The 24,617-nt window shown below is 44.7% G+C and overlaps 2 protein-coding genes across 11 annotated transcripts in view; one reads left to right on the top strand and one right to left on the bottom strand.

Annotated features, from left to right (window-relative positions):
* The first annotated feature begins 1,964 nt into the window (after nt 1–1,964).
* On the top strand, nt 1,965–13,313 carry LOC123975398 (probable G-protein coupled receptor 173). 6 transcript variants are annotated; one of them, XM_046056863.1, is made up of 4 exons: nt 1,965–2,679; nt 2,779–3,263; nt 3,402–3,590; nt 7,211–13,313. In XM_046056863.1, exon 4 carries the CDS (start codon nt 7,430–7,432, stop codon nt 8,591–8,593), a length of 1,164 nt encoding a protein of 387 aa, XP_045912819.1. In that variant the 5' UTR covers nt 1,965–2,679; nt 2,779–3,263; nt 3,402–3,590; nt 7,211–7,429; the 3' UTR covers nt 8,594–13,313. The 6 variants fall into 6 exon arrangements, with proteins under 6 accessions (XP_045912819.1, XP_045912820.1, XP_045912817.1 ...); XM_046056864.1 differs by having other exon boundaries at nt 2,779–3,575; XM_046056861.1 differs by having other exon boundaries at nt 2,779–3,590.
* Nucleotides 13,314–14,497: 1,184 nt separating this feature from the next.
* Nucleotides 14,498–24,617, bottom strand: part of LOC123974601 (histone-lysine N-methyltransferase SUV39H1-like) — a 22,961-nt gene continuing 12,841 nt past the window's right edge. For all 5 annotated transcript variants that reach the window (XM_046055420.1, XM_046055418.1, XM_046055421.1 and 2 more), the window contains 4 exons: nt 22,473–23,132; nt 17,166–17,312; nt 16,940–17,069; nt 14,498–15,817 (listed from right to left, as the gene is read on the bottom strand). In XM_046055420.1, coding sequence (XP_045911376.1) covers nt 15,684–15,817; nt 16,940–17,069; nt 17,166–17,312; nt 22,473–23,132 — 1,071 coding nt within the window. In that variant the 3' untranslated portion in view covers nt 14,498–15,683. The remainder of the gene's footprint in view (nt 15,818–16,939; nt 17,070–17,165; nt 17,313–22,472; nt 23,133–24,617) is intronic.

Genomic DNA, 24,617 nt, shown 5'->3' with positions numbered 1-24,617 from the left:
CCCCCTTCACCCCCAAACACAGCAGTCTCCCCCGACTTTTGAACTAATACCATATTCCACCGCAGCAAGGAGTGTGGTTGTTACAAAGCATATAGCCCAGGCCTAACGTTTCTTAACGCCACCGGCTGAAATAAAAGAATAAAGCAAGTAAATCCCGACTTTTAAACAGCTGTTTTTCTGCACATGCAGCCTGTTTATAAGAGCAGTCTTCAGTAGTTACAAAACGTTACGTTAACGCCACTCTCTGCCGACGAGTCCAGTGTCAGTGGCAGCAGCTCCCGGAGTTTCTTTCTGGAAGTTTCACGTCGCTGTGCTGCTTCAGCAGATGCTCCAATAAATCAGATGTAGAAATGTTTGCGGTAGAAATCTTCTTGCTGGTCGCGCAGAGTTTACAATAGACGACAATGTTCTTTGCATCTTAGACTGTGACACAATAATGGCAGCATTACTTCCAGCTGTGGAAAGAAGGCCTCTCTCCCTCGTTCTCTTCCTTTAGTTTTGGCTATCAGTGGGCATGAACAACATGCTCCGGTGCCGCTGAGCTGCCGCACAGTCGTGGATTTACGTCAAGGATGGTCCGTAACGAGTAACGCAGCGTTACTTGCCTTAGTAACTAGTAATAATATTACCGTTTTAGAAAATTAGTTACACTACTTAGTTACTGGGGAAAGTAATAGCCTACTGCCTAACACTGGTGGTGGTACAGGTGTGACTGTCCTCTGACCTCTTGGTATTGTTCAGGTGTCCTCCACACTGCCTTTCGTGCGCCGTGCGTCCAGCAGCTGATAATAAAGCTGCAGGAACTTCAGGAGGTCAGCGATCATCAACTCTTTCAGCAACAATTAATTGACATTGATATAACTTTTAATGAGGACGCAGAGAGCCAATCAGAATTGGCATTTCATCTCTTCACATAAAAGCAACCTGAGTTTGTGCATCCGGTGCACCTTTGTTAGAAAAAGACAGAGTGAATGTAAATGCTCTGTACTTGTATAGCACCTTTTCGACCACTCAAAGCACTTTTACACTATATCTGCATTCACCAGTCAAACACTGAGCCTAAGTGCTCAAACGGAAACTAGCATTCACACTCACTCATACACTGGCGGAATAGCTGCCAGGGGCAATTCGGGGTTCAGTATCTTGCCCAAGGACACTTCGACACGCAACCAGGGGGAGCCAGGGATTGAACCTCCGACCTTCCAATTCACGGCCAATCCGCTCTACCTCCTGAGCCACAGCCGTCACGTCTGTCAGTACTTTACGTGAGACATCAGAGGCTTTAGGACATGATCTAATGGAAACTAAGACACGTGATTTAAAGACAGCAACTGTTTTGTGAGATAAGAAGATCAATATCATTCTCATGTCTGTGTTTGAGTATTTACGGATGTGGTCACAGCAGTACCACACATCATATTTACCATGTTCACCATCACAGTTAGCAGGTTAGCGTGCTAACATTGGGTAATTAGCAGTAAAACCAGCTTCTAATCTGGATGTTCTGTGTGGAGCTGTGCAGCTTTTGGGGCCCTGTTGAGACCTGGACTACCTGTCCACGTCCTCACCTGGTTCTTCCTCTCAGACACACTGTGTGCAGCTAAACAATCATCTGATCATAAATAAAGTATTTCTGAGGTAAAGAAACGTGAGAGGAGGCTGGGGAGAGTTTGATAACAGTATATTAATACACCACATTAGGCCTGGTGTTACGTCCACCTGGTTCTCTCTCTCCAACGCTCTGACCCTGACAGCACCACATGGGGCAGCACAGTGCTTCCTCATTTATCATCAGAATGTTTCTTTTTATTTTGTAGAATTTGAAAAACAAACAGGATGTAAACCAAGTCAGCAGATTTTTAATAGAAATAGGCTATTTCCTAACTGTATAAAGACAGAGCATGCATGGGGGCTCTGTGGGAGGGGGAGGGGCCGCAGAGAGGCTGGGGTCGCCCCTGTCCACTCAGACGGGATTAAATCAGCAGCAGCCTCGTCTGTTCGGACTCCTGAATGAAACCTGCCCGACACCAGCCCCCCGCTCCGGCTCCACCTGCCAGACTCCGCTCATGGAGGACTCTGCAGCTGCAGTCTAATCCCGCAGACCCGCCTGTCTGAGCTAAGCCCTGTCGCGGACAGAATGAGGACCGGTCTCGCTATTGTCCCGAAGCCCGAACCCGCCGACTCGGATCCCCGGGGCCTCGGAGGAGAGCAGGTTTATGTGAGCTGGAGCTGCTGAAGGATTTCACCGACATGCCTGGAACAAAGCGAGCGGAAGTGCGGCGGTGGATCGACAGGGTCCGCAGGGCGTCTGCCGGGGTCTGCCAGTTGAGCTCATGATGCTGTAGACCAGTAGCCTACCGGCCTGGAGAGAGGAGCTGCCAATGCACAGCAAACCCTGTGGATGGTGAAGAAGCATCGGGACCGGGACCTTGTGTGGAATACACGGAGACATGACATGCACGAGGAAAAAGAGGAAACGCTTCTTTAAAAGCTGCGTTTTTTAAAGGGATTCCGCAACAGGCTTTCACAAAGACCCGGACCGCAGAGGTCCGTGGCAGCGGCAGGTGCCGCCGTCTCTCTTTGTACCATTTGTTTTTGTGGGGCAGAGCCAGGTGAACCTGGACCCGTGTTTCATGTAGACCGCAGCAGACCGTGAGGAGGACCAGCAGCCCGCTGCAGGTAAGTAGCACCATTTTGTTTTACCTACAGGTCCGGATCTGCAACATGTTCCGCTGCCTGCCTCTGCATGTCATGAGTCTAACGGGCCTCCTCCTGCAGGCCCGGACCGGATTTTGTCTGCCTCTGCAGGCGGGTCAGGTGTGGGGGTCCTGGTGTGTGATGTAGTGGTCAGGGTGGTGATGATTGATACCCTGCAGGGCCTCGGCTCTGGGACGGACGGGGTTCATGTCATGTGGTGTAATATGGCCTGAGAGGACATGGGCTGTGAGAAGCATTTAATGCCGGACTGCGGTCCTCATCAGACCTGTAAGGCTCCTGTGTGAGGAGGCCTGATGCCGGGCCGCTGTCAGACCGGCTCAGTCTGCATCTGTCGCCTCCTCCCACCGACACCGAGCCAGAGGGATCGGGCTGCTGTTGCTACCCAGTTCCTGACAGTGACTCTGCCCTCAGCCGCCAACCAACTGCCAGCTCCACCAGGCCCCTCCTTCCAGACTCCCAGCCCCCCTCTCAGGTCCCCGGCTCCCCAAAATGACCCCAGGAACAGCGGATTCAGTCCTAACTGGTCTAACTCTTCGATCCTGATGGTCAACATGTTTCCACATAAAAATGTCTTTTTCAAATGAAATGTCCTCAAACAGCTGATCTCAAAGTCACACATAATTCAGTTATTCATCAGAGGCTTTTATTCTGAAAATCTTTGCTTCTATCTCTTTTCTCTGCAGGCAGGAAGGTTTCAAGTTGAGCTAAATGCTAACATGCTAACATGACGCTGACGTGCTGCAGCTAATGTTTGTAATCCAGAGATGCTGTCAGGAATAACTGGATCATTTACTGCTAATATGTACAGAGTCTTCATCGTCTGATCGAAGGTGTCATTGAGCTGGAGATGTCTAGAGGTACACCATACAAAGGTGAAAGGAATGCTTCAAATGTTTTATAAGAGAAAAGGTTTTAATAAAGAGGAATAAGCTGAGTTTAAACGTGGCAGCGCAGGTCACTTCTGATTTCAGCCCACGCCACACGGACGTATACTGAGGGTTCCCCGCAGTGAATGTGTTGACATTCAGCATCCAGACTAAAACAGCGAATCCAAACACCTAAAACGGAAAAGTCTGAAACGTTTTCACTCTCCCGGTCTGTTTCACTTTGTACTCCCGTGTTACTTTCAGGAACAGTTCCACCTTGTTGTTAAACCATGCAAAGAAATCTCTGCTGTCTGTAAGACATTCAAGTTAGTTTACCTTGGCGATGCAAGTGGGTTATCTCTACTTAAAGACCGCCTTTGTTTCAACTCACAAATTAAAGTTGATTTAACTCCAGTGTTCTAGTTGCCTCAACGTTGTTGTTTTTAGTTGACTGAACTTTTTATAACTTGTTTCAACTTCATTCTCTGAGTTAAAACAACTAATTATTTTACTTTATCAATGCAAGAAAACTTTAGTCTATCTGACACACATTAATGCATTATTCAACATTAACTACTTTCCATTTCAACTTTAGAGGATTTAAATTCCTAATCTGTTTCAGCTTACATTTATAAACAAGAAAGAACTAGTGCTACTGGTGGGAAGACAGGCCGTCTTCCCACCAGTAGCACTTGTTCGTTCTTGTTTACCACAAGTGTCTATATTTTAGTTGAAATTATCTGCAATATATAATAAGTCGGGAGGAGCGAGTACACCACTATCTGGATCTGTACTCGGAACAGACAGGGCATAGCCTGGATGTGGGACTAACTGGAAGTTATTTATTTAAGCCTAAAATTGGTAGGGGTTAATCAGAAGTATTTATTATTAAAATATTTACAGATCAGCCTCAGAATTGAGCTTCAGATTAATGTTTCCGATTAAAATAAAAAGAGAATGATTTTTTTGAAAAAGGTTCCTATATTTATAGTTTATTAGAAAACAGATATTGACACATTTTACTCTGATAATGCTCGTTAAAAGTATCTGTACCAGACACTTGTTGACACTAGTTGATTGCGTCCATTTTTCAGCTTCTCCGTGTTTTAAAGAACAGTTTCTCTCAAACTCAGAAGCAACTTTTTTTTTCTTTCTCTTGCTCCCATTTCTTTTTTCAACTGATTACTTACAAACCCGAGTTCAATCAACACACACATATCTGACAAAAGTCTCAAATTGTCAACACGATAATGCTAAAGTTTAACTTTTGAAAACTCAAATAGTTGAGTTCAAAATCCAAGTGGGCGTAACAAAATGTGGCCGTGATGATTTACAGTGTGTGGTTCTTCACTGCTGTTTTTTCGTTCGTCTCTAGTAGAACATTCTTCTTTAGCCGAATCTTCTGCAACTGCGGAGTAGACAGTCTACATCCTGTTTACACCGGCACGCACACACCCAGTGTACGTGAACGGTCACGTGATGTGCGTTTTCAGTCATTTTAATACAGACTGAGATCAGTTCTGATGCGCAGCTAAAACGCTGGTGTGAACAGAGATCGTTGTTGGACGAAGCCTGATTCTGTTCCTATGTGTCTCGTCGCTGTGCTGGCGTTTCATTCACAGCGATGGAGAGCGAGCTGTTCAGAGGTCAGTACTGAGATGTCTTTGTTAGTTTTGTTCCTACAGCTTCTTGTTCTCTTCTAGTTGTGTGATTATATTCTCACCAGCTGCAGGAACTAAACCGCCCTGCTAACAGAGCTAACAGAGAGAGAATACTGGACTCACCTTAACATGACTCAACACAGAGTACTTCAAAAACAAGCTAAAAAGGAAATTAAGCTTGCAAAACTTAATTATAAGGACAAAATTGAGAACCTGCTGAGCACAGGCAACTCACGTCCTGTATGGGAGGGTGTGAAAGCTGTGATGAGGATGCAGCCTAAGAAGTGTCTGATTTCCCCCAATGGCATGTCAGATCTTGCCCTCTCAAATGAACTGAACACTTTTTATAATCATTTTAATATTTATGATTTTAATGAGGAGCTGTCAGTTTTTAATAATGTTGCCCGTGGACAGAGTAATGTCCACGTTGACAGAAACAAGGTCCTGACACTCTTCAGAGGTATAAAGGAAAGGAAAAGTCCCGGCCCGATGGCATTGGAGTCCGTATATTAAAGAACTGTGCTGAATAGCTGGCAGACATTTTTGGTTTTATTTTCAAAATGTCTTTACATCTCCACACAGTTCCTTGCCTTTGGAAAGTCTCAACTATTGTTCCCGTGCCTAATAATAAGGCTCCAGAGTCTATTAATGACTTTAGGCCTGTGGCGCTCACGTCCCTCACTATGAAGATGTTAGAGGTCTCAACGTGTGAGAGTGAATAGCATTTTATACGATGTCCACTTTTCCTCCACTGGTTCCCCCCAGGTCTGCGTCCTCGCTGCGATTTTATTTATTTTATATACAAACGCAAGCCAGCACACCAGGCGTCATATCATTAAGTTTGCTGACGACTCTTTAATAGTGTCGCTGTTGACGCACAACGACCCTAAGCATGGCGTTATTTTAAATGATTTTACAGAGTGGTGCAAGTCATCTTTTATTAACATTAACGTGGCAAAAACTAAAGACATGCTGATCGATTTTAGAAATAACCCCCCCACCCTCTCTTCTACCTTCATTAATGATCAAGCTATCGAAGTGGTAAAGCAATACAAATACCTTGGTATTATAATCAATGAAAAACTCACCTTTGAGCCACAAGTTGACGCTGTCTGTAAAAAATCACATCAACGCATTTTTTTTTATCGTAAACTTTGCAATTTTAATGTCGATAAGACTTTTATGAGGATGTTTTATTGTTGTTTTATTGAAACTATTCTGTCTTTTGCCCTTGGGAGCTGGTTTGGTTCCCTTACTCTTAAAAACACAAACAGGCCGCAATATATAGTTAAGGTGTGTGGCAAAATTTCCCACAACCCTCTGACTGACTTAAATTCTGTATATGAGACAAGGACCCTCAAGAAGGCACAATCAGTCCTGGCTGACCCAAGTCACCCCTTGAACAGCTGCTTCATTTTGTAGCCATCTGGCCACAGATTCAATCTGCCTAAATGCAGGACAAACAGACACAAAAACTCTTTTGTCCCTGCTGCTATAGGCTTTTTTAATACTTCAATGTGAGATGTGGACTTCTGTGTAGTATGTATTTATTTTTGTTTCTTACTGAGTTTGGCTTGTTTTGTATAACCTTATTTATGTTAGATGCTGCTGCAAAACGAATCCACCCCCAGGGATAATAAAGACTCCTTGAACCTTGAACCTCACCTTCATCAGGTTTACGGAACAACTGAAAGTGGGCACGGTCCTTCCAGTTGGTACAAGTGGTTGTGTGGCGATGAGTCACTGATGGGTTGTGCTTAGAACAAACATGATTTCAGGGGTTTTCTTTATTATCACCATTGTTGAAATGTCTTCACTTTGATTGGCATCAGTTTGTTTTTTCTTTTATCTTGTTACCGCTGATCTGATCTGGTGTGTTTCTGTTCTACCCAGATGAGAGACGGTCCACATTTAACAGAGACACATCCAGCCTCATGTTTCTTTGTCTTCTGTGGTTGTTTGCAGGCTCCCGGAGAGTATCAGGAGGTGAGACGACCCATTACACCAAAGGGACTCAGCTCGAAATGGAGCGATGTGGATTGGGGTGGTCCTGTTCCTTGTGAACTGCAGAAAGAAGGAAGCAACCACGAGGACGAAGGAACTACTAGCAGACGGAGGAGGCGGCGGAGGAGAGGTGGCTTTGCTGTCTGAAAAAAAGGTGGTTTGGGTGGGGGTGCATTCGGGATGGCGAATGGAAATGAGAGCATCGAAGGGCCTGCTGGGCCCGTGGCAGCGGTGGTGGCTACTGCAGAAGGACTGATAGCAGAGAGCCCTTCCTCGGCTGTCTCTACATATATCAAACTGGTGCTGCTGGGGCTGATCATCTGCATCAGCCTGGTGGGCAACCTGGTGGTGTCTCTGCTCGTACTGCGGGACCGGGCCCTGCACAAGGCACCTTACTACTTCCTGCTGGACCTGTGCCTGGCAGACACCATTCGCTCAGCCATCTGCTTCCCTTTTGTGCTGGTGTCCATAAAGAACGGCTCCGCCTGGACCTACAGCGTGCTGAGCTGCAAGGTGGTGGCCTTCATGGCGGTGCTCTTCTGCTTCCACGCCGCCTTCATGCTGTTCTGCATCAGTGTAACACGCTACATGGCCATTGCACACCACCGCTTTTACTCAAAGCGCATGACGTTCTGGACGTGTGTGGCAGTGGTGTGCATGGTGTGGACACTGTCTGTGGCAATGGCTTTCCCGCCGGTTTTTGACGTGGGCACCTACAAATTCATCCGTGAGGAGGACCAGTGCATCTTTGAGCATCGCTACTTCAAGGCTAACGATACGCTGGGCTTCATGCTAATGCTAGCTGTGCTCATTCTAGCCACACATGTTGTCTACATGAAACTACTCCTGTTTGAGTACAAGCACCGCAAGATGAAGCCAGTCCAGATGGTGCCAGCCATCAGTCAGAACTGGACCTTCCATGGGCCGGGAGCTACAGGCCAAGCGGCAGCAAACTGGATTGCTGGCTTTGGCAGGGGCCCAATGCCGCCCACTCTGCTGGGAATCCGGCAGAACTTGCACAACCAGAACCGGCGCCTGTTGGGCATGGAGGAGTTTAAAGCGGAGAAGCAGCTTGGCAGGATGTTCTACGTGATCACCCTGCTGTTCCTGGTGCTCTGGTCTCCCTACATAGTGGCTTGCTATTGGAGGGTGTTTGTCAAGGCTTGCACAATACCACACCGGTACCTCTCCACCACCGTGTGGATGAGCTTTGCCCAAGCCGGGGTCAACCCTATTGTCTGTTTCTTCCTTAACAAAGACTTGAAGAAAGGGCTCCTTTCCCACCTACCAGCCTGCTGCAGGACTAAACCTCATCTGCCACGAGAGCCTTATTGTGTCATGTAAACAGAGACGATGATCTGAACGTGGAGAACAACCAAGAGGCAGCCAACAGATCTGTTGTAGGAGTGTTTGAGTTATTGTGGCATTTGATTCAATGCAAGCTACTAGCTAGTAGCAGTGGGTGGAAACTAGTGAGTGTGAAGGTAAAAACACTGGAATGGTAAGCATGTATTTCCACCTACCAACCCCTTTTCACTCAAAACAACAGCATACATGGAGTCAGACCTTGACTTAACTAACAAGAGGAAAATACTTTAATAGCAAGTAGTAATGCAGTCGTTGTGGAAACCAAGCCAGCAACAAATTACATAAGCTGCATCATAAAGACCATCAGAGTGGCCGATTAGAAAAGTCTAAAACAAAGTATGTGTGAGTTGGTTTGGTGATAAAAAGATTCCTGAGGAGGACAAAGAGCAACTTTTCTTGTTTAAACCTACATTTTACTATTGGGGGAGGGGTTAACCCATTTTGATTTTTAGTACTTTATTTAAAAAATATAGTTCTACGCAATCCAAAGACTCCTTGTTCAGTTATCTCAGAGTTTAACGACTGTCCAGTTTCAAAGTCCGGAATAGATTAAAATTATAAAACCTTCTGGAAATGATTTAGGAATCAAAACTGTTTTCTTGAAGTCTGTAGAGGAAACAAAGGTTTGTGAATATCACACTCAGGGGCCAGTGAGATGGTTTAATCTGACCTAAATGAAATAGAAATGCTCCTCGCTGGATGAGGAACATTGTGTCTGAAGCATACACATTAGTGGACAGGACAACAACATGGGCTACACACCAGAGTGGATTTCCACTCCCGTCCCATTCCGCTCCCACAAAAATAATCCTGTCCCGTCCCAATCCCAGAACAATGACTCCCCTCCCATCCTGTTCCTGATAAAAAAAATCAGAAAATAGCGTGTATTCATACTAGAACTGCATGTTTCTATATAAAAAACAGATGATTCCTGTTGATTTTTCTTCCCGTCCCCTCCCGCTCCTGCAATCAATAGTGAAACTGAGTCCCGTCCCACAGGAATCCTGAAACAATCTCCAGCTCTGCTCAGCGTTTCAGATTGACGGTCCTGAAATTCTACTGCTGACACACCTGTGTGCTTTTAATTTAAAGATCCGCTCCGTTAACGGCAAGCAGGCCATCTTGTAATGGTCTCAACACAGTGTCCAGTTGCAGAGATCTCCAATCACTCGGGTAAAATGCTGAGCTGGAAATCCCTTTCCTCGGCTACCTAGTGCGATTAGTGTCTGAGGTCTGAAATGTGTGCACGATGTAATGCCCTCAAACATTCCCAACAAAACATGTGCCCAGTTTATTACCACCAGAACAGAAGCATGAACAGTAAAAGCAGTTTGTTGAGTAGTTTAAACTTCAGCAGGGCCACTGTAAAGACAGACTGATGGTGTCCTCTGTCTTGGACTCATCGTATGTGATTCAGTTAATTCTGTCTGAAATCTCAGTCGACTCAGAGTAAGTATGAAGTGTTCATTTTGTACAACTGAGAGAATCAAATCTGGATTATTATTATTATGAAAACTGCTGAAAGTGGCACTGTGCTGATTAACATGTCAAAGTAAAACAATATCTGAAGTATCTGAAGAACACAACAGACGGGGCAAAGTCTCCACAGGACACATTTATTCATTATGTTAGTCAGCGAACAAAACCAAACTTCCATCTGTGTCCCTGATGAAACCCTGAAGCACGTAGCCTCAGTGGTGCAGCAGAAAACGTACAGTGAGGAATTGGTTTCAGGCTTTGAACCTAGGGATTAAAACCTCATTTGTTTTTCCTGAGGACAAATCACGTCAAACACAAGTGGTGGCTGAAATTACAAAGAAATAAAAAAAAAAAAAAACTTATAATAAAGTGAAATGATCCTTTACTCTTTGCCTCTGGCTGGTCAGGGAGGGTAGCTCCAGCAGGTAGAAGCCAAGCTAAACAAAACTAGGAATAAAATACAGTTAAACCAAGGTTTTAAACAGAAATCAGTTCCAACACGCTTGTTTACAGACGTTCACCAAAGTTATTTTGAGTAGTTGTAATAATTCCATTTAAATGAATGGAGTCTGGTGTGCAAGTTAAATCTGTGAAACAACTTTACTGCTAAAGAAAGGGTTTGTAGAGGGACAACTGTATGTAACTGCTGACGGTATCCGGCTCGCGAGTTTTGCTCAAACAGCCGACATCCAGTGAGATGTGACATTAACAAAGCTCAGGCCACACTGTCTCTCCAGCAGCAGAACACTAAATACCGTGTGCAGCTTTACCCAAACAGAAGGCCATTTCAGGACTGTTCAAATCGAAATTAGGAGGTACTAAATCAAAATACCAACTTTTAAAAATGATGTCAAACTTTTTTCTTTTTAGGCCAAAATAATGAGATTGAGTAAAAAAAGTGATCAGTCATCAGATTTGTGAGGAAATTTAAAAAACGTAATTTGATTATGGTAATGAGGTAAACACTGAAACTAGGTCAAGATGTCTGGCATCAAAATCTTTTACAAACCCTAAATTTTCCTTTAAAGAAGCTCGTAACATGAATCTGGAGTCACAGTTAGCTTATTATAAATCAGCATGGTACAGCAAAGACTGGGAGACATGAGATTTAAACCATCATCACCGGGGGTGTGAGGGTAAAGAAGGGTTGAGGGTAGTGAGATTGAGAGGGTACTGAGGGTGCCGGGGGTGCATCAGAAGGCTCATCTGCTTTATTTTGCACAAATCTTGAAGTTTAGGTGGAAGTATAGGACAAAGATTGTAATCTGTTGGTGAATGTCTGAAAACATGGCACAGTCCTTAAGCTTGGGGACAAATAAAGTGTGTTTGGGGGCTTGAGGTGCACCGTTGTCTCTGCCGTGGCACACCTGAAACACCCGACAACAGCATGCCACAGAGATTCGCTAATGTGTTTTTATTTTCAGAATTATGGCCTTACTCCATAAAAACATCAAACCAATGCAACAAAGATCAGACAAATGGGTCCCTTCTGTATTCAGGAGGAAACAGAACACTGTGTACACTACTGACATTTCCCATCAGACCCTGGAGGACCTGTGGTGGTGGTGGGCCCACAATGGGAAACATTTAGACTGAGGATCTGATGAACAGCTCTGGATGTTTGCTTTTCTCCTCGGACGTCAACCTGAGAAGGAAGGAAAAATGACTTTCTGTCTTTTTCTTTCTTTTCTCTTTCTGAGACGGAGCCAGAGAAAAGATGCTGGACAGTGCTTTTTTAGTTGCCTCAGGCTGATTCTGTTTTTGTAAATTTACTGTGACCTCTGTACTATTAATGTGTATTATATCGACAGCAAACCAACTCTGAAATGCAATGGAAGAGTTCCTGATCATAGTATTTTTACTGTGTGTGTGTGTGTGTGTGTGTGTGTGTGTGTGTGTGTGTGTGTGTGTGTGTGTGTGTGTATGTGTTTCTATTGGCAGGTGTGAGTGTGTCTTGATGGTTAGATGGGCGAGAAAGAAAACTGACCAGATACATTTTGCATTTTCAAGACGTCATTCCTGCAAATGCTTCCTCCGTATTTATTTTCCTGATGCAAAGATCTGAATGTGTTTTCAAAGAAATGAAGTTTACTCAAAGTCCCTCTTATCAAACATGTAACAGATTAGTGTTAATTGGATCAGAATTTTTTTGTACATATTTAGAGGTAAAGAAGAGCATTCAGACACATGTTGCTGCGTACGTTGGCCTGGATCTGAAGGTTTCATTGAATTAACACATAAAAAAACGAAGTACAGCAAGAACAGTACATGAAAAAAGGCTGGCATCAGATTGCCAAATGATCCGCTTGGGTCTTCCCCATCATTCCCGTCGGTAATAATAACTGAGATCTGTGAATGCCTCAATCTGACAGGACAGGTGGGAGACAAACCAACAGGTGACTTACCTGTTCAGTGAGCGATTATTTAGATCATCTGGATGAACTGCTGCTTTGTTTCCTGGCTGCTCATGTTTATTCCGCTCAGACTTTCCTTGTAATGATGTTCACAGATCTAAGAAGTGACCAACAGAAGTGGTGGCTGAAATTACAAAGAAATAATAAAGTGAAATGATCCTTTACCCTTTGCCTCTGGCTGGTCAGGGAGGGTAGCTCCAGCAGGTAGAAGCCAAGCTAAACAAAACTAGGAATAAAATACAGTTAAACCAAGGTTTTAAACAGAAATCAGTTCCAAAGCGCTTGTTTACAGACGTTCACCAAAGTTATTTTGAGTAGTTGTAATAATTCCATTTAAATGAATGGAGTCTGGTGTGCAAGTGTTTGCTGGTGTGACCGGTGCCCATTCAGTAAATGAGCCCGATACCAGTGTGACGAGTGAATGTCCAGACCAGTGTGTGGTGGTTCTGCTGGGTCACTGTCCAGCAGGCACAACAGCACAGATCACTACGGCTTCACACAGTAATGATGTTCTGAGGGGGAAACTCAAAGCAGTGTCTTACAGAGGGAATCTTTATTTTAAATGTCAAAGGTTCAAAGAAAAGTCTCATCCTGGTGCATCCTGAAGTTTTCAAAAAGAAAGAACACCAAAAGTCTCTGAAGGATGTGAAAGAAATCTGTTCTGACCCCGACCATCCAGCCAGACGCTGCGGTTTCCGTTTGTTCTGAATTATTAAAAAATGGTTGAGCTTTTACGCATGTCTCTGGCGATTTATGATTTCTGTTGTCGGTTTTGTAACGAAAATAAATTTCATTTGAAATGATGAGAACATTATTATTTTCAATACCTGCACACACATGTCTAAGAGAATGCTCTGAACAGGAATCTCATCTACCTCTACTGGTAAACACAATTGGTTTTATTTGTCTAGGTTCTGTCTCTGATGTTCACAGCTCTAAAGAAATCCACATCTCATTCTGTATTTACTCAAGAGGGTTTGCATTGACACTACCAGTCAGAAGTTTTAGAACTCCTCCATGTTTGTAGTTCTTCTGTAAATCTCAGTAGTTCAGGTCCAGTGAAAAACCTTAAATGGTACCAAAGTTAAAAACAACATTTACGTCACCAAAACAGACATTTTCAGATCTAAAACGAACAATGTTCATTATTTCACTGCAGGATCAACCGATGACCAGCTGCTCCGTCGTCCTTCATTAATATTATATACAGTATATATAATATAGTCCAAATAAAGCTTCTGGGGGTGGATTAACAGGCGGTTCCAAGGTGTTTACTGTAGAAATGTTAGATTTCCTGCCACCGCTGCAGAATAACCAAAGAAGGTAAAGACAAAGTTTAGGTCAGTAAAACTGGGAAATAATGTAAATTTAGAGATAAAAAAGTAATGAGTTAATAACTTAAGAGTTTTCTGCACTTCCCACAAGTGTTTTATTAAGAACCTGTTGGTCATTAAATGTTTCGTTCAGTCAGGGATCCAGACCTGCGCCCCCGTTTCTCCACTTTGAGCTCAGGAAGTCCTGATCCTCCACAAATCCAGTAAATCCAGAGCAATCCCTGTCACGAGGTGAGGGAGACTCTGAACGCCACTCTGGCCTTGTCCAATCAGCTCTCAGAGCAGAACTGACATGACAAATCACCAAGCTGATTGGCAAAAGCACACCTGAAGTTGTGTCATGACTCACTCCTCCTCCCTTCATCAGCCTGAGGTTACGCCACATGTTTAACCATAATCTGGGGGCCAAACATGAGGGGCTGTGGAGACTCCTCATTCTCACCATGACAGTTTGATTTCTTTCACTGATTCATTCACCCCTCTGCTGTTTATCATTTTTGTCTGCATCAGGTAGCTGGTTATTAGTCCTGTTTAATGTGGCAGCTGGGCTACAGCGCTCTCTGGTGGGGAAACATTTTGCATGCTTTGGATTAAAAAATAAAAAGCAGTCAAAACACAACATGAACATTTAATAAAACTACAACAATGACATCACCAGTTCATCATTTATTGACACAGTGTCTGTTCTCCACGCTGAAGCACTACACAAGTTTAAACACACTGAGGACCACCAGCTGTTGGACCACCACAGGAAGTTAAAGTCACCACTACAGGGACCGTCTCGCCGCCAAGTCCTGACTTTTCTTTGTTAGAAAGCCAGAAGGAGGAGTAGTTTGCTGAGACGCTACAGATCAGCTGAGGGTCACTACCTCCCTGCAGCTTGTCTACAGGTTCAGGGTCATTGCATAGTAAGCTGCTTCAGACTGTGGTGGAGGTGATCCGAGTTCCTGTTAAACACCTGGCTGTCACAGGTGATCAGCTGAGTGCAGAAGGTCCTGGAAGAGGGAAGGTCTGTGGTCTCTGTGAGATGAACTGCTGATAACTGAGCAGATTTCAGCTCACTGAGCTCAGAGAGGCCGCGGACGCCAGCAGGAGGCCGCAGTGTTAAACCCACCGAGCATCAGGAGCACGATGACCAGAGGTAAAAGAAACAAAAAGCACTACAAAGTACACATTCAACTATAAAATCTCAATTTAGAGAAAGATTAACAACCCATGTGAACTCAGATGTGTCTGCAGGGTAACACCAACTGCAGTACCAGAACCCAGCACTGGCACCCTGAGGGCCCGTTAGTCCTCTGCAATCATTTCATCAGATGGAAGTGCAGAGGAGCATTGTGTGTTGGTGTTCCAACTCTGAATGACCTCTGACCTCCATCACAGGTACACAGGTCTGACCTGAGGTCCGGTTACGCAGATTATTTATAAAACAGAGTCAGGTACTGCCGCTTCGCTCGTCACACTAGAGTCCAGCAGGCGAAGCAGGAAGTGGATGTTTGAGGAACTTGTTGGCGGTCTGGGCTCTCAGATCCCAGATCTGTTAACCTGCTGAGGTCTCTGGTAGAAGCGAAGCACAAACTGATGCTGTGATAAAACCCAATGATGGTGTACCAGTGATCAATACCTGTCCCACACACCAAGCACCCAAACAGCACACTGCTCCTAATCTCAGCTTCTAGTGGACACAGATTTAAAATGACCCGTCTGTGGTCTGCAGCTTGAAGACTTTGTCATGTTCACATATAAAAACGTGAATTTCAGAAAATAAAAAATTCATATACAAATCTGTACAATGTTCCACATGTTTACACAAACAACGCTGTTCCTGGCAGTCCCCCATCAGAACAGGTACTTTCGACACGAGTCCGATCCACACCGACACTCCACTCGAACCCTCTTCTTCGGAGAGCCGGGGAGGACAGCTAGACTAAAACTGGAGTCCATTTTGGTGCTTTCTGTGTCGACCGGATCAACTGCAAACAAACAGGAGAGAACAAGAACACATTTCCTTCGTCATGAAGATTTAAAAGGCTCACACTGTAGGTCGGGGTAGCATGCACACATGTGCTCGAGTTCAACAAGCTCAAAACTTCCTGACTGAAGTTAAAAATGTGTGAACAAGCAGGAGGAGATAAAAGTCTGACACCAGCAGCCTCTCAGTCGTTAGACATGGATCAGCCTTTTCTGGCTTTGAAAAGTCAGATGTTGATCAAAAGACGTCAGTGTGCAAATTTCTGTAAAACAGCCCGGGCTTTTCTTTGACTCAGTCATTGCCTGTATCTGGGATAGGCCTTTAATTCCTTTCACACAAAACTCTCGCTCAGCAAAGATGGGCTCTGCTGGTATGAATATTAGGCCTTTTTGGTCTTGCTTGTTTACCGTGATGGGAAATCTGAATTGTGGAGAATCCAACCAATTTAATGCTGCACAACATGTCCACTCTGATGGAGGTTTAAATAAAAAGTATTGGTATGTGCGATCTAGCTTAGCTCAAGCAGGCGACCCAGCAGGCTTTAAGAGGTTTAATACATCCAAAGAACTTCTATAAAAACCAGACCAGGCTTCTAATTGAGACCTGAATCAGCTGAGGGACCAGCACAGACACAGGTGGGGTGGTGATGGTGCAGTGGATAAGACAGATGCCTTTGGTGGGAGAGACCCGGGTTCGAATACCTCAGGGACACCATTGTGTCCCTGAGCAAGACACTTATCCCCATTGTTGCTCCAGAGGCGTGCGACCTCTGACATACATAGCAATTGTAAGTCACTTTATCCGCTTTGGAAAAAAGCGTCAGCTAAATGAATAAATGTAACGTAAATGTAGGTTCAGACACTGATGCTACGACAGGAGAGGGTTCATCATACCTGTCTGAGGTCAGCGTTCTATGTTTTAAACACGACCTGTTTCCAGTAACGTCTTTCGTTATGATCCCATTAACCAGAGCGAGCTACAACATCACACTTTTACAAACACATTTTTTATCGTTATCAACAAATAACATTTAATAACATTTGCACACCTGTAGACTCACCTGCCAACCCTGGAGCCTGCTGAGGACCACAGGATCCCCTACAGTTTGAAGCTCAACACTTACTTTGCATCTTGTAGTCAAAGGTGAGCTCCTCTCCTGCCCGAATGGCCCGCGTTGAAAACAGAGCGATTCTCGGCAGCCGCTCGTCGATGTTGTCGATGAACACGTTATAGACCTGCAGGTTGGGGTTACACTGCAAACACAATACAGTGTGTCAGGAGCCACCACGCTTCAAAATACTCCTTCATGTGTCTGGTGTAAGACCCAGACCCAGCCTGAACACACTCACACTGTGGTTGACGAAGTGGGAGACGTTTCCTTGATGAGCTGCGTCCACCGTGTACACGTCCTCCACGTAGTCCAGATCGAACAGGTAGGTGGAGCCCTGGCAGTCGTACACGTGGCCCCGCCTTTCTGCTTCATCAGTTGTAATGATCTGGACTCAGTGAGACAGGAAACGCTTCACTGTTACACAGTTGATCAATTTCAGTCCTGACATCTGATCAGCTCTCAGAGAAATGAAAGCACAGGGTCAAAGTCCCTGCAGGTGTAGTCTGTCTGGCCCACGTCGGTCCTGAATGATCAGGCACCATCTTATGATAAAGCTGGACTGATTTCTCTTATTGACAAGTCAGATTTATGGGCAATGAGCAGCGTTACGGTTTTTAAATGCATTTACACCTCTGATGAAAGCTGTCTGACTCAAAGGTAAAAGGAAATTCCTCGTTTATTTTAGTTTAATAGCAGCCAACAGGAAAAGAAATCACATTTTGATGCATCGATTAATCGTTTTATCCGCTTATAAATCGAAATTTACACACTGCTCAGACCTGAAGCCCCGTGGACCCTGAGAAACCTGCAACGTCCGGCCATGTTTCCCTCAGGGGATCAGCGCTCAGTGTGTCTCTGCTCTACTGGACATATCACTGTCTTGGTAAAAATGATTAGTTCAATATAATGCCTGGCTCTAAACCCCAACATGTACGAGGACTCTTCGTGTGTGACACTGATTCACCTGAGCACAGATGTTAAAGCTCCCAGAAGCTAAAATACTGCTTTGACTTGAACCCAAGACATTTAATCTCCTCAGAAGCAGCAAATGAACTTCTCTTGCAACATCTGATACCTGTACAACCTCCTGATGTGGATGCTGCTTCAGTGTTTGTAGTTTGTAGGTTCACCTGCTTCCTGTTGGATCTCTGCTAATCCCACAGCCTCCTTGTCATTAGTTTCCACCTACAGCTCAGACTCAACCTTAGTCAGCTAAGCGGTCGGGCTAATGTTGGTGCTACACAGTGACTAGCTAATAAAGCGGTGATTATGAAAAACGATAAATATCGTGGACAAAATAAAGCTGACTAACTAAGGTAGGGTTACTGTGCAGCTGACAGGAAGTGAACAGATGGAGAACAGATGTCACATACATGGAGCTGATATTAAGAGAATCTGAGCCTGGTTAGTAAGGATATCCTGTCACAGCGTTCAGCCACATCAGAGTACTGATACAGATTTATTTCCACTATGCTTTGGGCCGGACTCAACTTCTCAACATCAAGATGGCGCCGCAGATGACCACCTCTGGATTACGCTCCGTAGTGCTTTTTGTGTTTTTGTTTATAAACTCTGCCGTCCCTCTCTGGTAACATTTACCAGAGAAGAGCTCTTAAACATTGGACTTTCAACTGCTCACACTATTCCACGCTCTTTATTGAACCTGGAACTTTCCCATTGGAGGAGTTATTAGTTGGAGGAGCAGCAGCTCTGCGCTCTCCCTTTGATCCACCTGGCGAATGTCCGCTCTCTGGCACACAAAATGGATGAACTGCTACTCCTCAACAGAACTAACCCGGACTTCTGCAGATCTGTCGCCCTCTGTTTTACTGAGTCCTGGCTCACCGAGCACATCCCAGACAGCGGACTTTACCTGCCGGATTTAATCTCTTCTGTTAGGACCGCGTAACAGAACTCACGGGTAGGGGAGGCGGACTCTGTTTCTATATAAACAAAGGTTGGTGCCCAGATGTCACGGTGTTGGAAAAATCATGCAGCCCTCACTTAGAGACATTATTCATAAACTATGAAGCTTTTTGTTCACCACGGGAGTTTTCCTCGTTTGTCCTGGTCACATTCCACCTCAGGCCTGTGAGGCGTTACTACACCTGGCCAACCAGATAACTAACGTGGAGAAAAAACATCCAGACTCCCTGCTCATTGTTCTCGGGGACTTCAAAAGAGCAAACCTCAACCATGAACTCCCAAAGTACAGACAGCATATTATGTGGCCCACCAGGGACACTAACACGCTGGACTGATAACAAGACGTTCGAGGTGTATTCCTCAGAGAAATAAACACTTTCCCACCGTAATACCAAGATTTCCCAGAGTTTACACAGTAAACGCCATGTGGATAAAATTAGACAGATGATACTCTGACTTCTCGTTCCAGTGAAGGCAGCACGGAGCTGTGCCACGAGAAGCTGCCGGAGGAAAAAATACACCGCCTCGTCCAGTCGCAGTAGAGTAAACTGGCAGGTTTTAATGTTGCAGACCACATTTTTTTGGTTTAAACTCGTATTGTTGTGAATCTTTGGTGTAAACTCACCTTAGAATTTCCAACTAAAAAAACGCCCCCCAAAAGCAGCTCAACGCCACCCTTTCCAAAATATTGCTTCCAGCGCCCTCCATCGTCCTCGCAACGCCCCCGTTGACAAACACTACTCTGCACCAACGACTGCACCTCAGGAGACCCATCTGTCAAACTCCTGAAGTTCGCTGATGACACGACGGCCATCGTTCTCATCCGGGACGGTGACCAGTCGGCCTACAGACGGGAGGTTGATCAGCTGGCTCTCTGGTGCGGTCAGAACAACCTGGAGCTTAACCAGGATATATACTGGAATCCTAAAGTGAAATTCAATACCTTTCAAGACCTTTCCACTTGGAACATTAACCAGTTAAGTCAGCCTCACACCCTTAAAAGGAGAATTGTGGAGGTTTTAAAAGGAATTTAAAAATATTTATAACGTCTGTATTGCCTATATTTGACCCGGTTGTAACCTAAAAATTGAGGCACTGACCAACTCTCCCAGCTGCCTATAACAGCCTGTATAGGCCTGCTGTTTTCTATGTGAAGGACTGGTTGGATTTCCTGCGAAAATCCATTGTCTAACAAAGGCTACGGCATTTGTGTGTGCAATATTACTGCCAAACATATGAAATACAGTGTGATTTTGTGTTTTAGTTGGTTCAAACTAGATAATGCTAACCCTGCCTACAAACGCCAACCAGTTGATAGGGACCTGACAAAGTTGAAATTTATTTTCAGACATAAATTTGTAAAGGGTGTACTGTTGGTTGCTATCTGAAACCTTACAGTAAGAAGCCACTAAAAACTACACAACGCAACTTTCACTTACATTTACTATAAATTGATTTCGAGACTGTAAAACTCAACACTCTTGTTTGTGATAACTCTCATATAGGCCAGAAGAGAACAAAGCTGAAGAGAATAAACTGAGTGATGGATAACATTGGTAGTGCGGGCAGAGTAGTAGACATTTGCGATCAACAGCTGCTGTCGTATAGCTGCACAGTAAAGCTGATTTGTATAAACTTTAGTGAAACAGATGTAAAATAGAACAAGGGGAACATGCTGAACGATGGCTTCCTGGCTCTGGCTAAATCTACATCTGTCCACTACAGGGGCTCGATTCACAACCTGGAGGAGGAACTAGTATAAATGACTGCATTAGTATAATATTACGACATTATATTAAAAGTATGTTGTTAATTTAATGTTCATTATAATTTCATATAATAGTATATACCATATCATTATAATATTAATCCCAGTTACCTTAATTTTAAGTAGGCTACTAACTCATCACCAATCACAACTATTTATGCAGAACAATGAGGTCAACATTTAAAAAGTTTGCTGTAGCGCATCAAACTTTTTTTTAAATCCAACTCCATCCAGGCTGTGATTCATCTGTTCACGAGAAGTGACACTGACGAGCGCATCGGCTTTATGAAAAGTTCAACGTGTTTCAATAAAAAGGCAACCAAATAGCTTCATATATTTTCCCTGTTGTCTTCTGTCTTACCGATTCAGCTGCTGGCGCCGCATCTTGCTCGTTTTTGATTAACTGTCGGCCACAGAGCCAATAAATATCATCATCTATCAACTAGGGCTGGCCCCGAATATTCAAATATTCGACCGTTGGGTACACATTCCATTTTCAATTATGAGATTCGATTATTGAGGGTTTTTTCGCGCGCCTGACCTCCGCTGAACGCAACACTCCAGTTCACATCAAAGGGAAAACTAAATGAAGCCCTCAGCTGTGTGGGAGCACTTTAAACGGAGTGATGACAACACTAGTGTGGAAGTTATGGCGTTTATTAATTTTACAATTGCTTAATTTCATTACAGATCAAAACAGTCAAATTTCCTACATTTTAAAATTAATCAGTAAACTGTAGGCTAGAAACAAACAGCAACACAAGGAACGCATTTAAATAAGCCTAATTATATTAGGCCGATTGTAGAAGAAGAGCATTTAGTCGCTATAATTAAAATTAAAAGTGAATTTTGCATAAAAACATGTTAGATTTAGTTCCGCTACCGGAAACACCGCTCATCCCGTCTGCTCTCTCTGGATCCTGCCCGGCTAAACTATTCCCGGATTCTGCTCTGAACCTGCTCGGCTCAGACTCTCTCACTCTGGACTCTCAGCTACGGTTCCCCCTGCTCTGTACAGCAGCCACCAATCCGCTCCGGCACGCATCTATTTTCACCCTGCTTCGCTCTTCCGCTGCTCAAGCGAGCTTTGATTATTTGCTCTTATTTATGTCACGTTTACGTTTTCGAAGCGTCAAAGCTCAAAAAAATGACATTCGGGCCAGCTCTACTATCAACGTACACAGCTGATCCCCTTACCAGGGTGGGGGGCGCCGCCAAACAAAAGTATTTCTTAAACGCTGCAACGATGAAATAATCTTTCTCTAAAATCATCGTTAGCCGCAGCCTTACTTCCCACAAGCCATCACTCTGATTCACAGTGTCAGGAACAATTCCTGTGCAATAACCCAGCAACTGTCTCTAATCAGCCACCTGTTTACTGACTAACACTTATCATTTATTCATCAGTCTCTCTTTCAGAGCTGTTCATATTGTCATATTGTATATACTGTATACCAAATCCACCTACCTCATGTACATAACACCTGCATAATACTTATTTATTCCTGCATCCTTTGCACTCTGCTCATTGCACTATTGTCTCAATCTGTCTATATTGTTTTTGTTTGTACTGTGTATATATGTGTGTTCTCTATATTGTAGCCCGTGACTGATTTTATGGTATTATTGTATAAGTAAGCACATCGTGAGTATTGTACAAACCCGAGTCAAATTCCTCGTATGTGTCCACATACCTGGCAAATAAAGCTGATTCTGATTCTGATATCTACTCAGAGGCGAACCTGCAGCAGCTGTGAACACTGATGTGGGCTCATAAATGTGACGTGTGGCGTTCAGGTTCACTGTAGACAACTTCGCCCTGACCGGATCAGGTAAAGTTGGGGGTCTCACCTCTCCCACGTACTCCATGACAAAGGTGTTCTTCTTGATGTGCTGCAGCGTGCGGACGCCCCAGCCCCGGCCGTTCTCCGTTTTAAAGATGCACAGGTCGAACTGGATGCCCTTCTGCACCACTCTGTTGGGGCAGTCGCTGCCACAGCTGCACTGGGAGTTGCACTCGTATATGGGCTGCCCCGGCCGGATGCGGACCTGCCCCCTGTCGGTGTAGGCCATGCGGTGCAGCGAGGCCCCGGGGCAGCAGCCGTTCACCGGCTCCTCTAAGCAGTTCTTGCACTCGCAGCCCACAGCCATCTCATCCAGCACGATGCCCTGGCCCACCTTGTAGTTGTTGATGTAAGTGAAGTTCTTCGGGGGGCCCTCGAAGTCCACTTCGTTCATGACAAAAATGCGACCTGGGTGGTTGCGGGTCTGGTTCAAATGTGCCTCCCAGCGCTGCAGACTCAGACGGAGTTTGGCTTTCTGGACAAGGAACAAGGCAACTTCCTTATCCAGCTTTTTAGGGGTGCCCCGTCTCTTGTGGCGCCTCAGCTCCTGGTCCAGGTCCAGGTGGAACTGCTTCATCAGTTTGGGGCATTTGAGGTTCCTCTTGGGTTCCCAGCTGTTGTCTGACTCTGGGAAGCCCTTCCACTTCACCAGGTAGAACTCCTCCACCTGAAACACACGACACCTTCAGTACAGAGTTTAATATGTGATCACATCCAAACTATTTCTAATAAATTCTGTGCTGAGCCCGGGTTCACCTGCAGCGTGACGGACTACAGGACACTGCTGCAGCTTCATAACTTTAATACCTGGAGACCTCAGAGTGAGCAATATGGATAAGTCACTTTACACCATATCTATACAATCTGTTCGTAACGCAGCTCTGATTGATGTGCATCAGCTCCAACACACTTTACCTGTATTAACGGGATTGATCCTGCAGTATGACAACTTCTGTGTCTCTCAGTGCTGCACACTCAGCCTAATAATTAGTAGATACATGAGGAGTTTTATGTTTGCAACATCTACAACCTTCCAGTGATTTCTGTAAATCTGACTTTTAAACAGTTGTTGACAACTGATGACGGCTCCATTAGGACTGAAATGATTCATCGATTACTATTAAAGAAGACTAAATGCATCGACACAAATTCTTTGCATCGATGCTTCGTTTAATCCATGTAACTTTACAGCACACTGTTTCGCAGGGACATTTATTACTGTCGCACATCGTGCTTACGCTGTGAACACGACAAGATTATAACGGCGCTGTTTGCAAAGTGGAGGAAGAGAGAGAAAATAGCGAGGGACGAAGAAGAAAGTGTCCAGAGTGTGGGATTATTTCAAGCTAAAGAAAACAACAACTGTAATGTTACCGTCCGTCCACCGTAAAACTGCCAGCGGACCACAGACAAGGGAACAGTAACAGCAACTTTAGCATTTAACTGAAACCGTGACTGATTGTTGAGTTGAAGCCAAAGTAAGCCGCAGTCCTCAGCTGAAAATGTGCACATCGTTCTCCTGGGTGGGCAGTGAGTTGTAGCCTCACAGTCAGGAGTTAACTGGGTGTGGGGAGCTGCACCTTTTAACTCCCCTGCAGCTCTCTCTGTAGCTCTGACAATCCCTGCTACCTGCGTGTGCTAATCCACCCTTTCACCCAGATTCTTTGTCTTTAGAATAACCAACAGCAGCTGTTTCGTGTGCAGGATCGCTCATTTCCCGTTTCACGTGTTTTCTTGACAAAACGTGGTTTGGAGACCAGCGTCGGGTGACACAGCACCCGTCAGCTCCTGTAGTGTGCGTGTGTCCCTGTCACCGATCAGTCAAGTAGTGTGAACGGCCACAACAACTTCAAGACATGTTCATATGACGGCAAGTTGTGTGAACGGCACGGCCGACGCTGACGGTCGTGTAGTCTGCACGAGCCTTTAGTATAACTTATAGCACTCAGCTGTCTGGTTGTTGGTCTGATGTTTGCTGTATGACACACTATGAATTTCCGAAAGCACCAATAAATATTTATCACTTAGAAACGTTCACAGCTGATCCCGTTACCGGGAGGGGGGCGCTGCTTCTTAAACGACGCATCAATGAATCGTTGAAATAATCTATCGAAGCTTCGAATACTAAAATCATCGTTAGCTGCAGCCCTAG

The sequence above is a fragment of the Micropterus dolomieu genome, linkage group LG08 (genome assembly GCF_021292245.1).
Source record: "Micropterus dolomieu isolate WLL.071019.BEF.003 ecotype Adirondacks linkage group LG08, ASM2129224v1, whole genome shotgun sequence".
NCBI lineage: Eukaryota > Metazoa > Chordata > Actinopteri > Centrarchiformes > Centrarchidae > Micropterus > Micropterus dolomieu.
Note: the sequence above shows the minus strand (reverse complement) of the source record. Positions and strands in the feature narration are given on the sequence as shown.

Excerpts from the sequence above, each read along its gene's own strand:
- LOC123975398 (XM_046056863.1), top strand. The coding sequence starts at position 7,430 with ATGGCGAATGGAAATGAGAGCATCGAAGGGCCTGCTGGGCCCGTGGCA.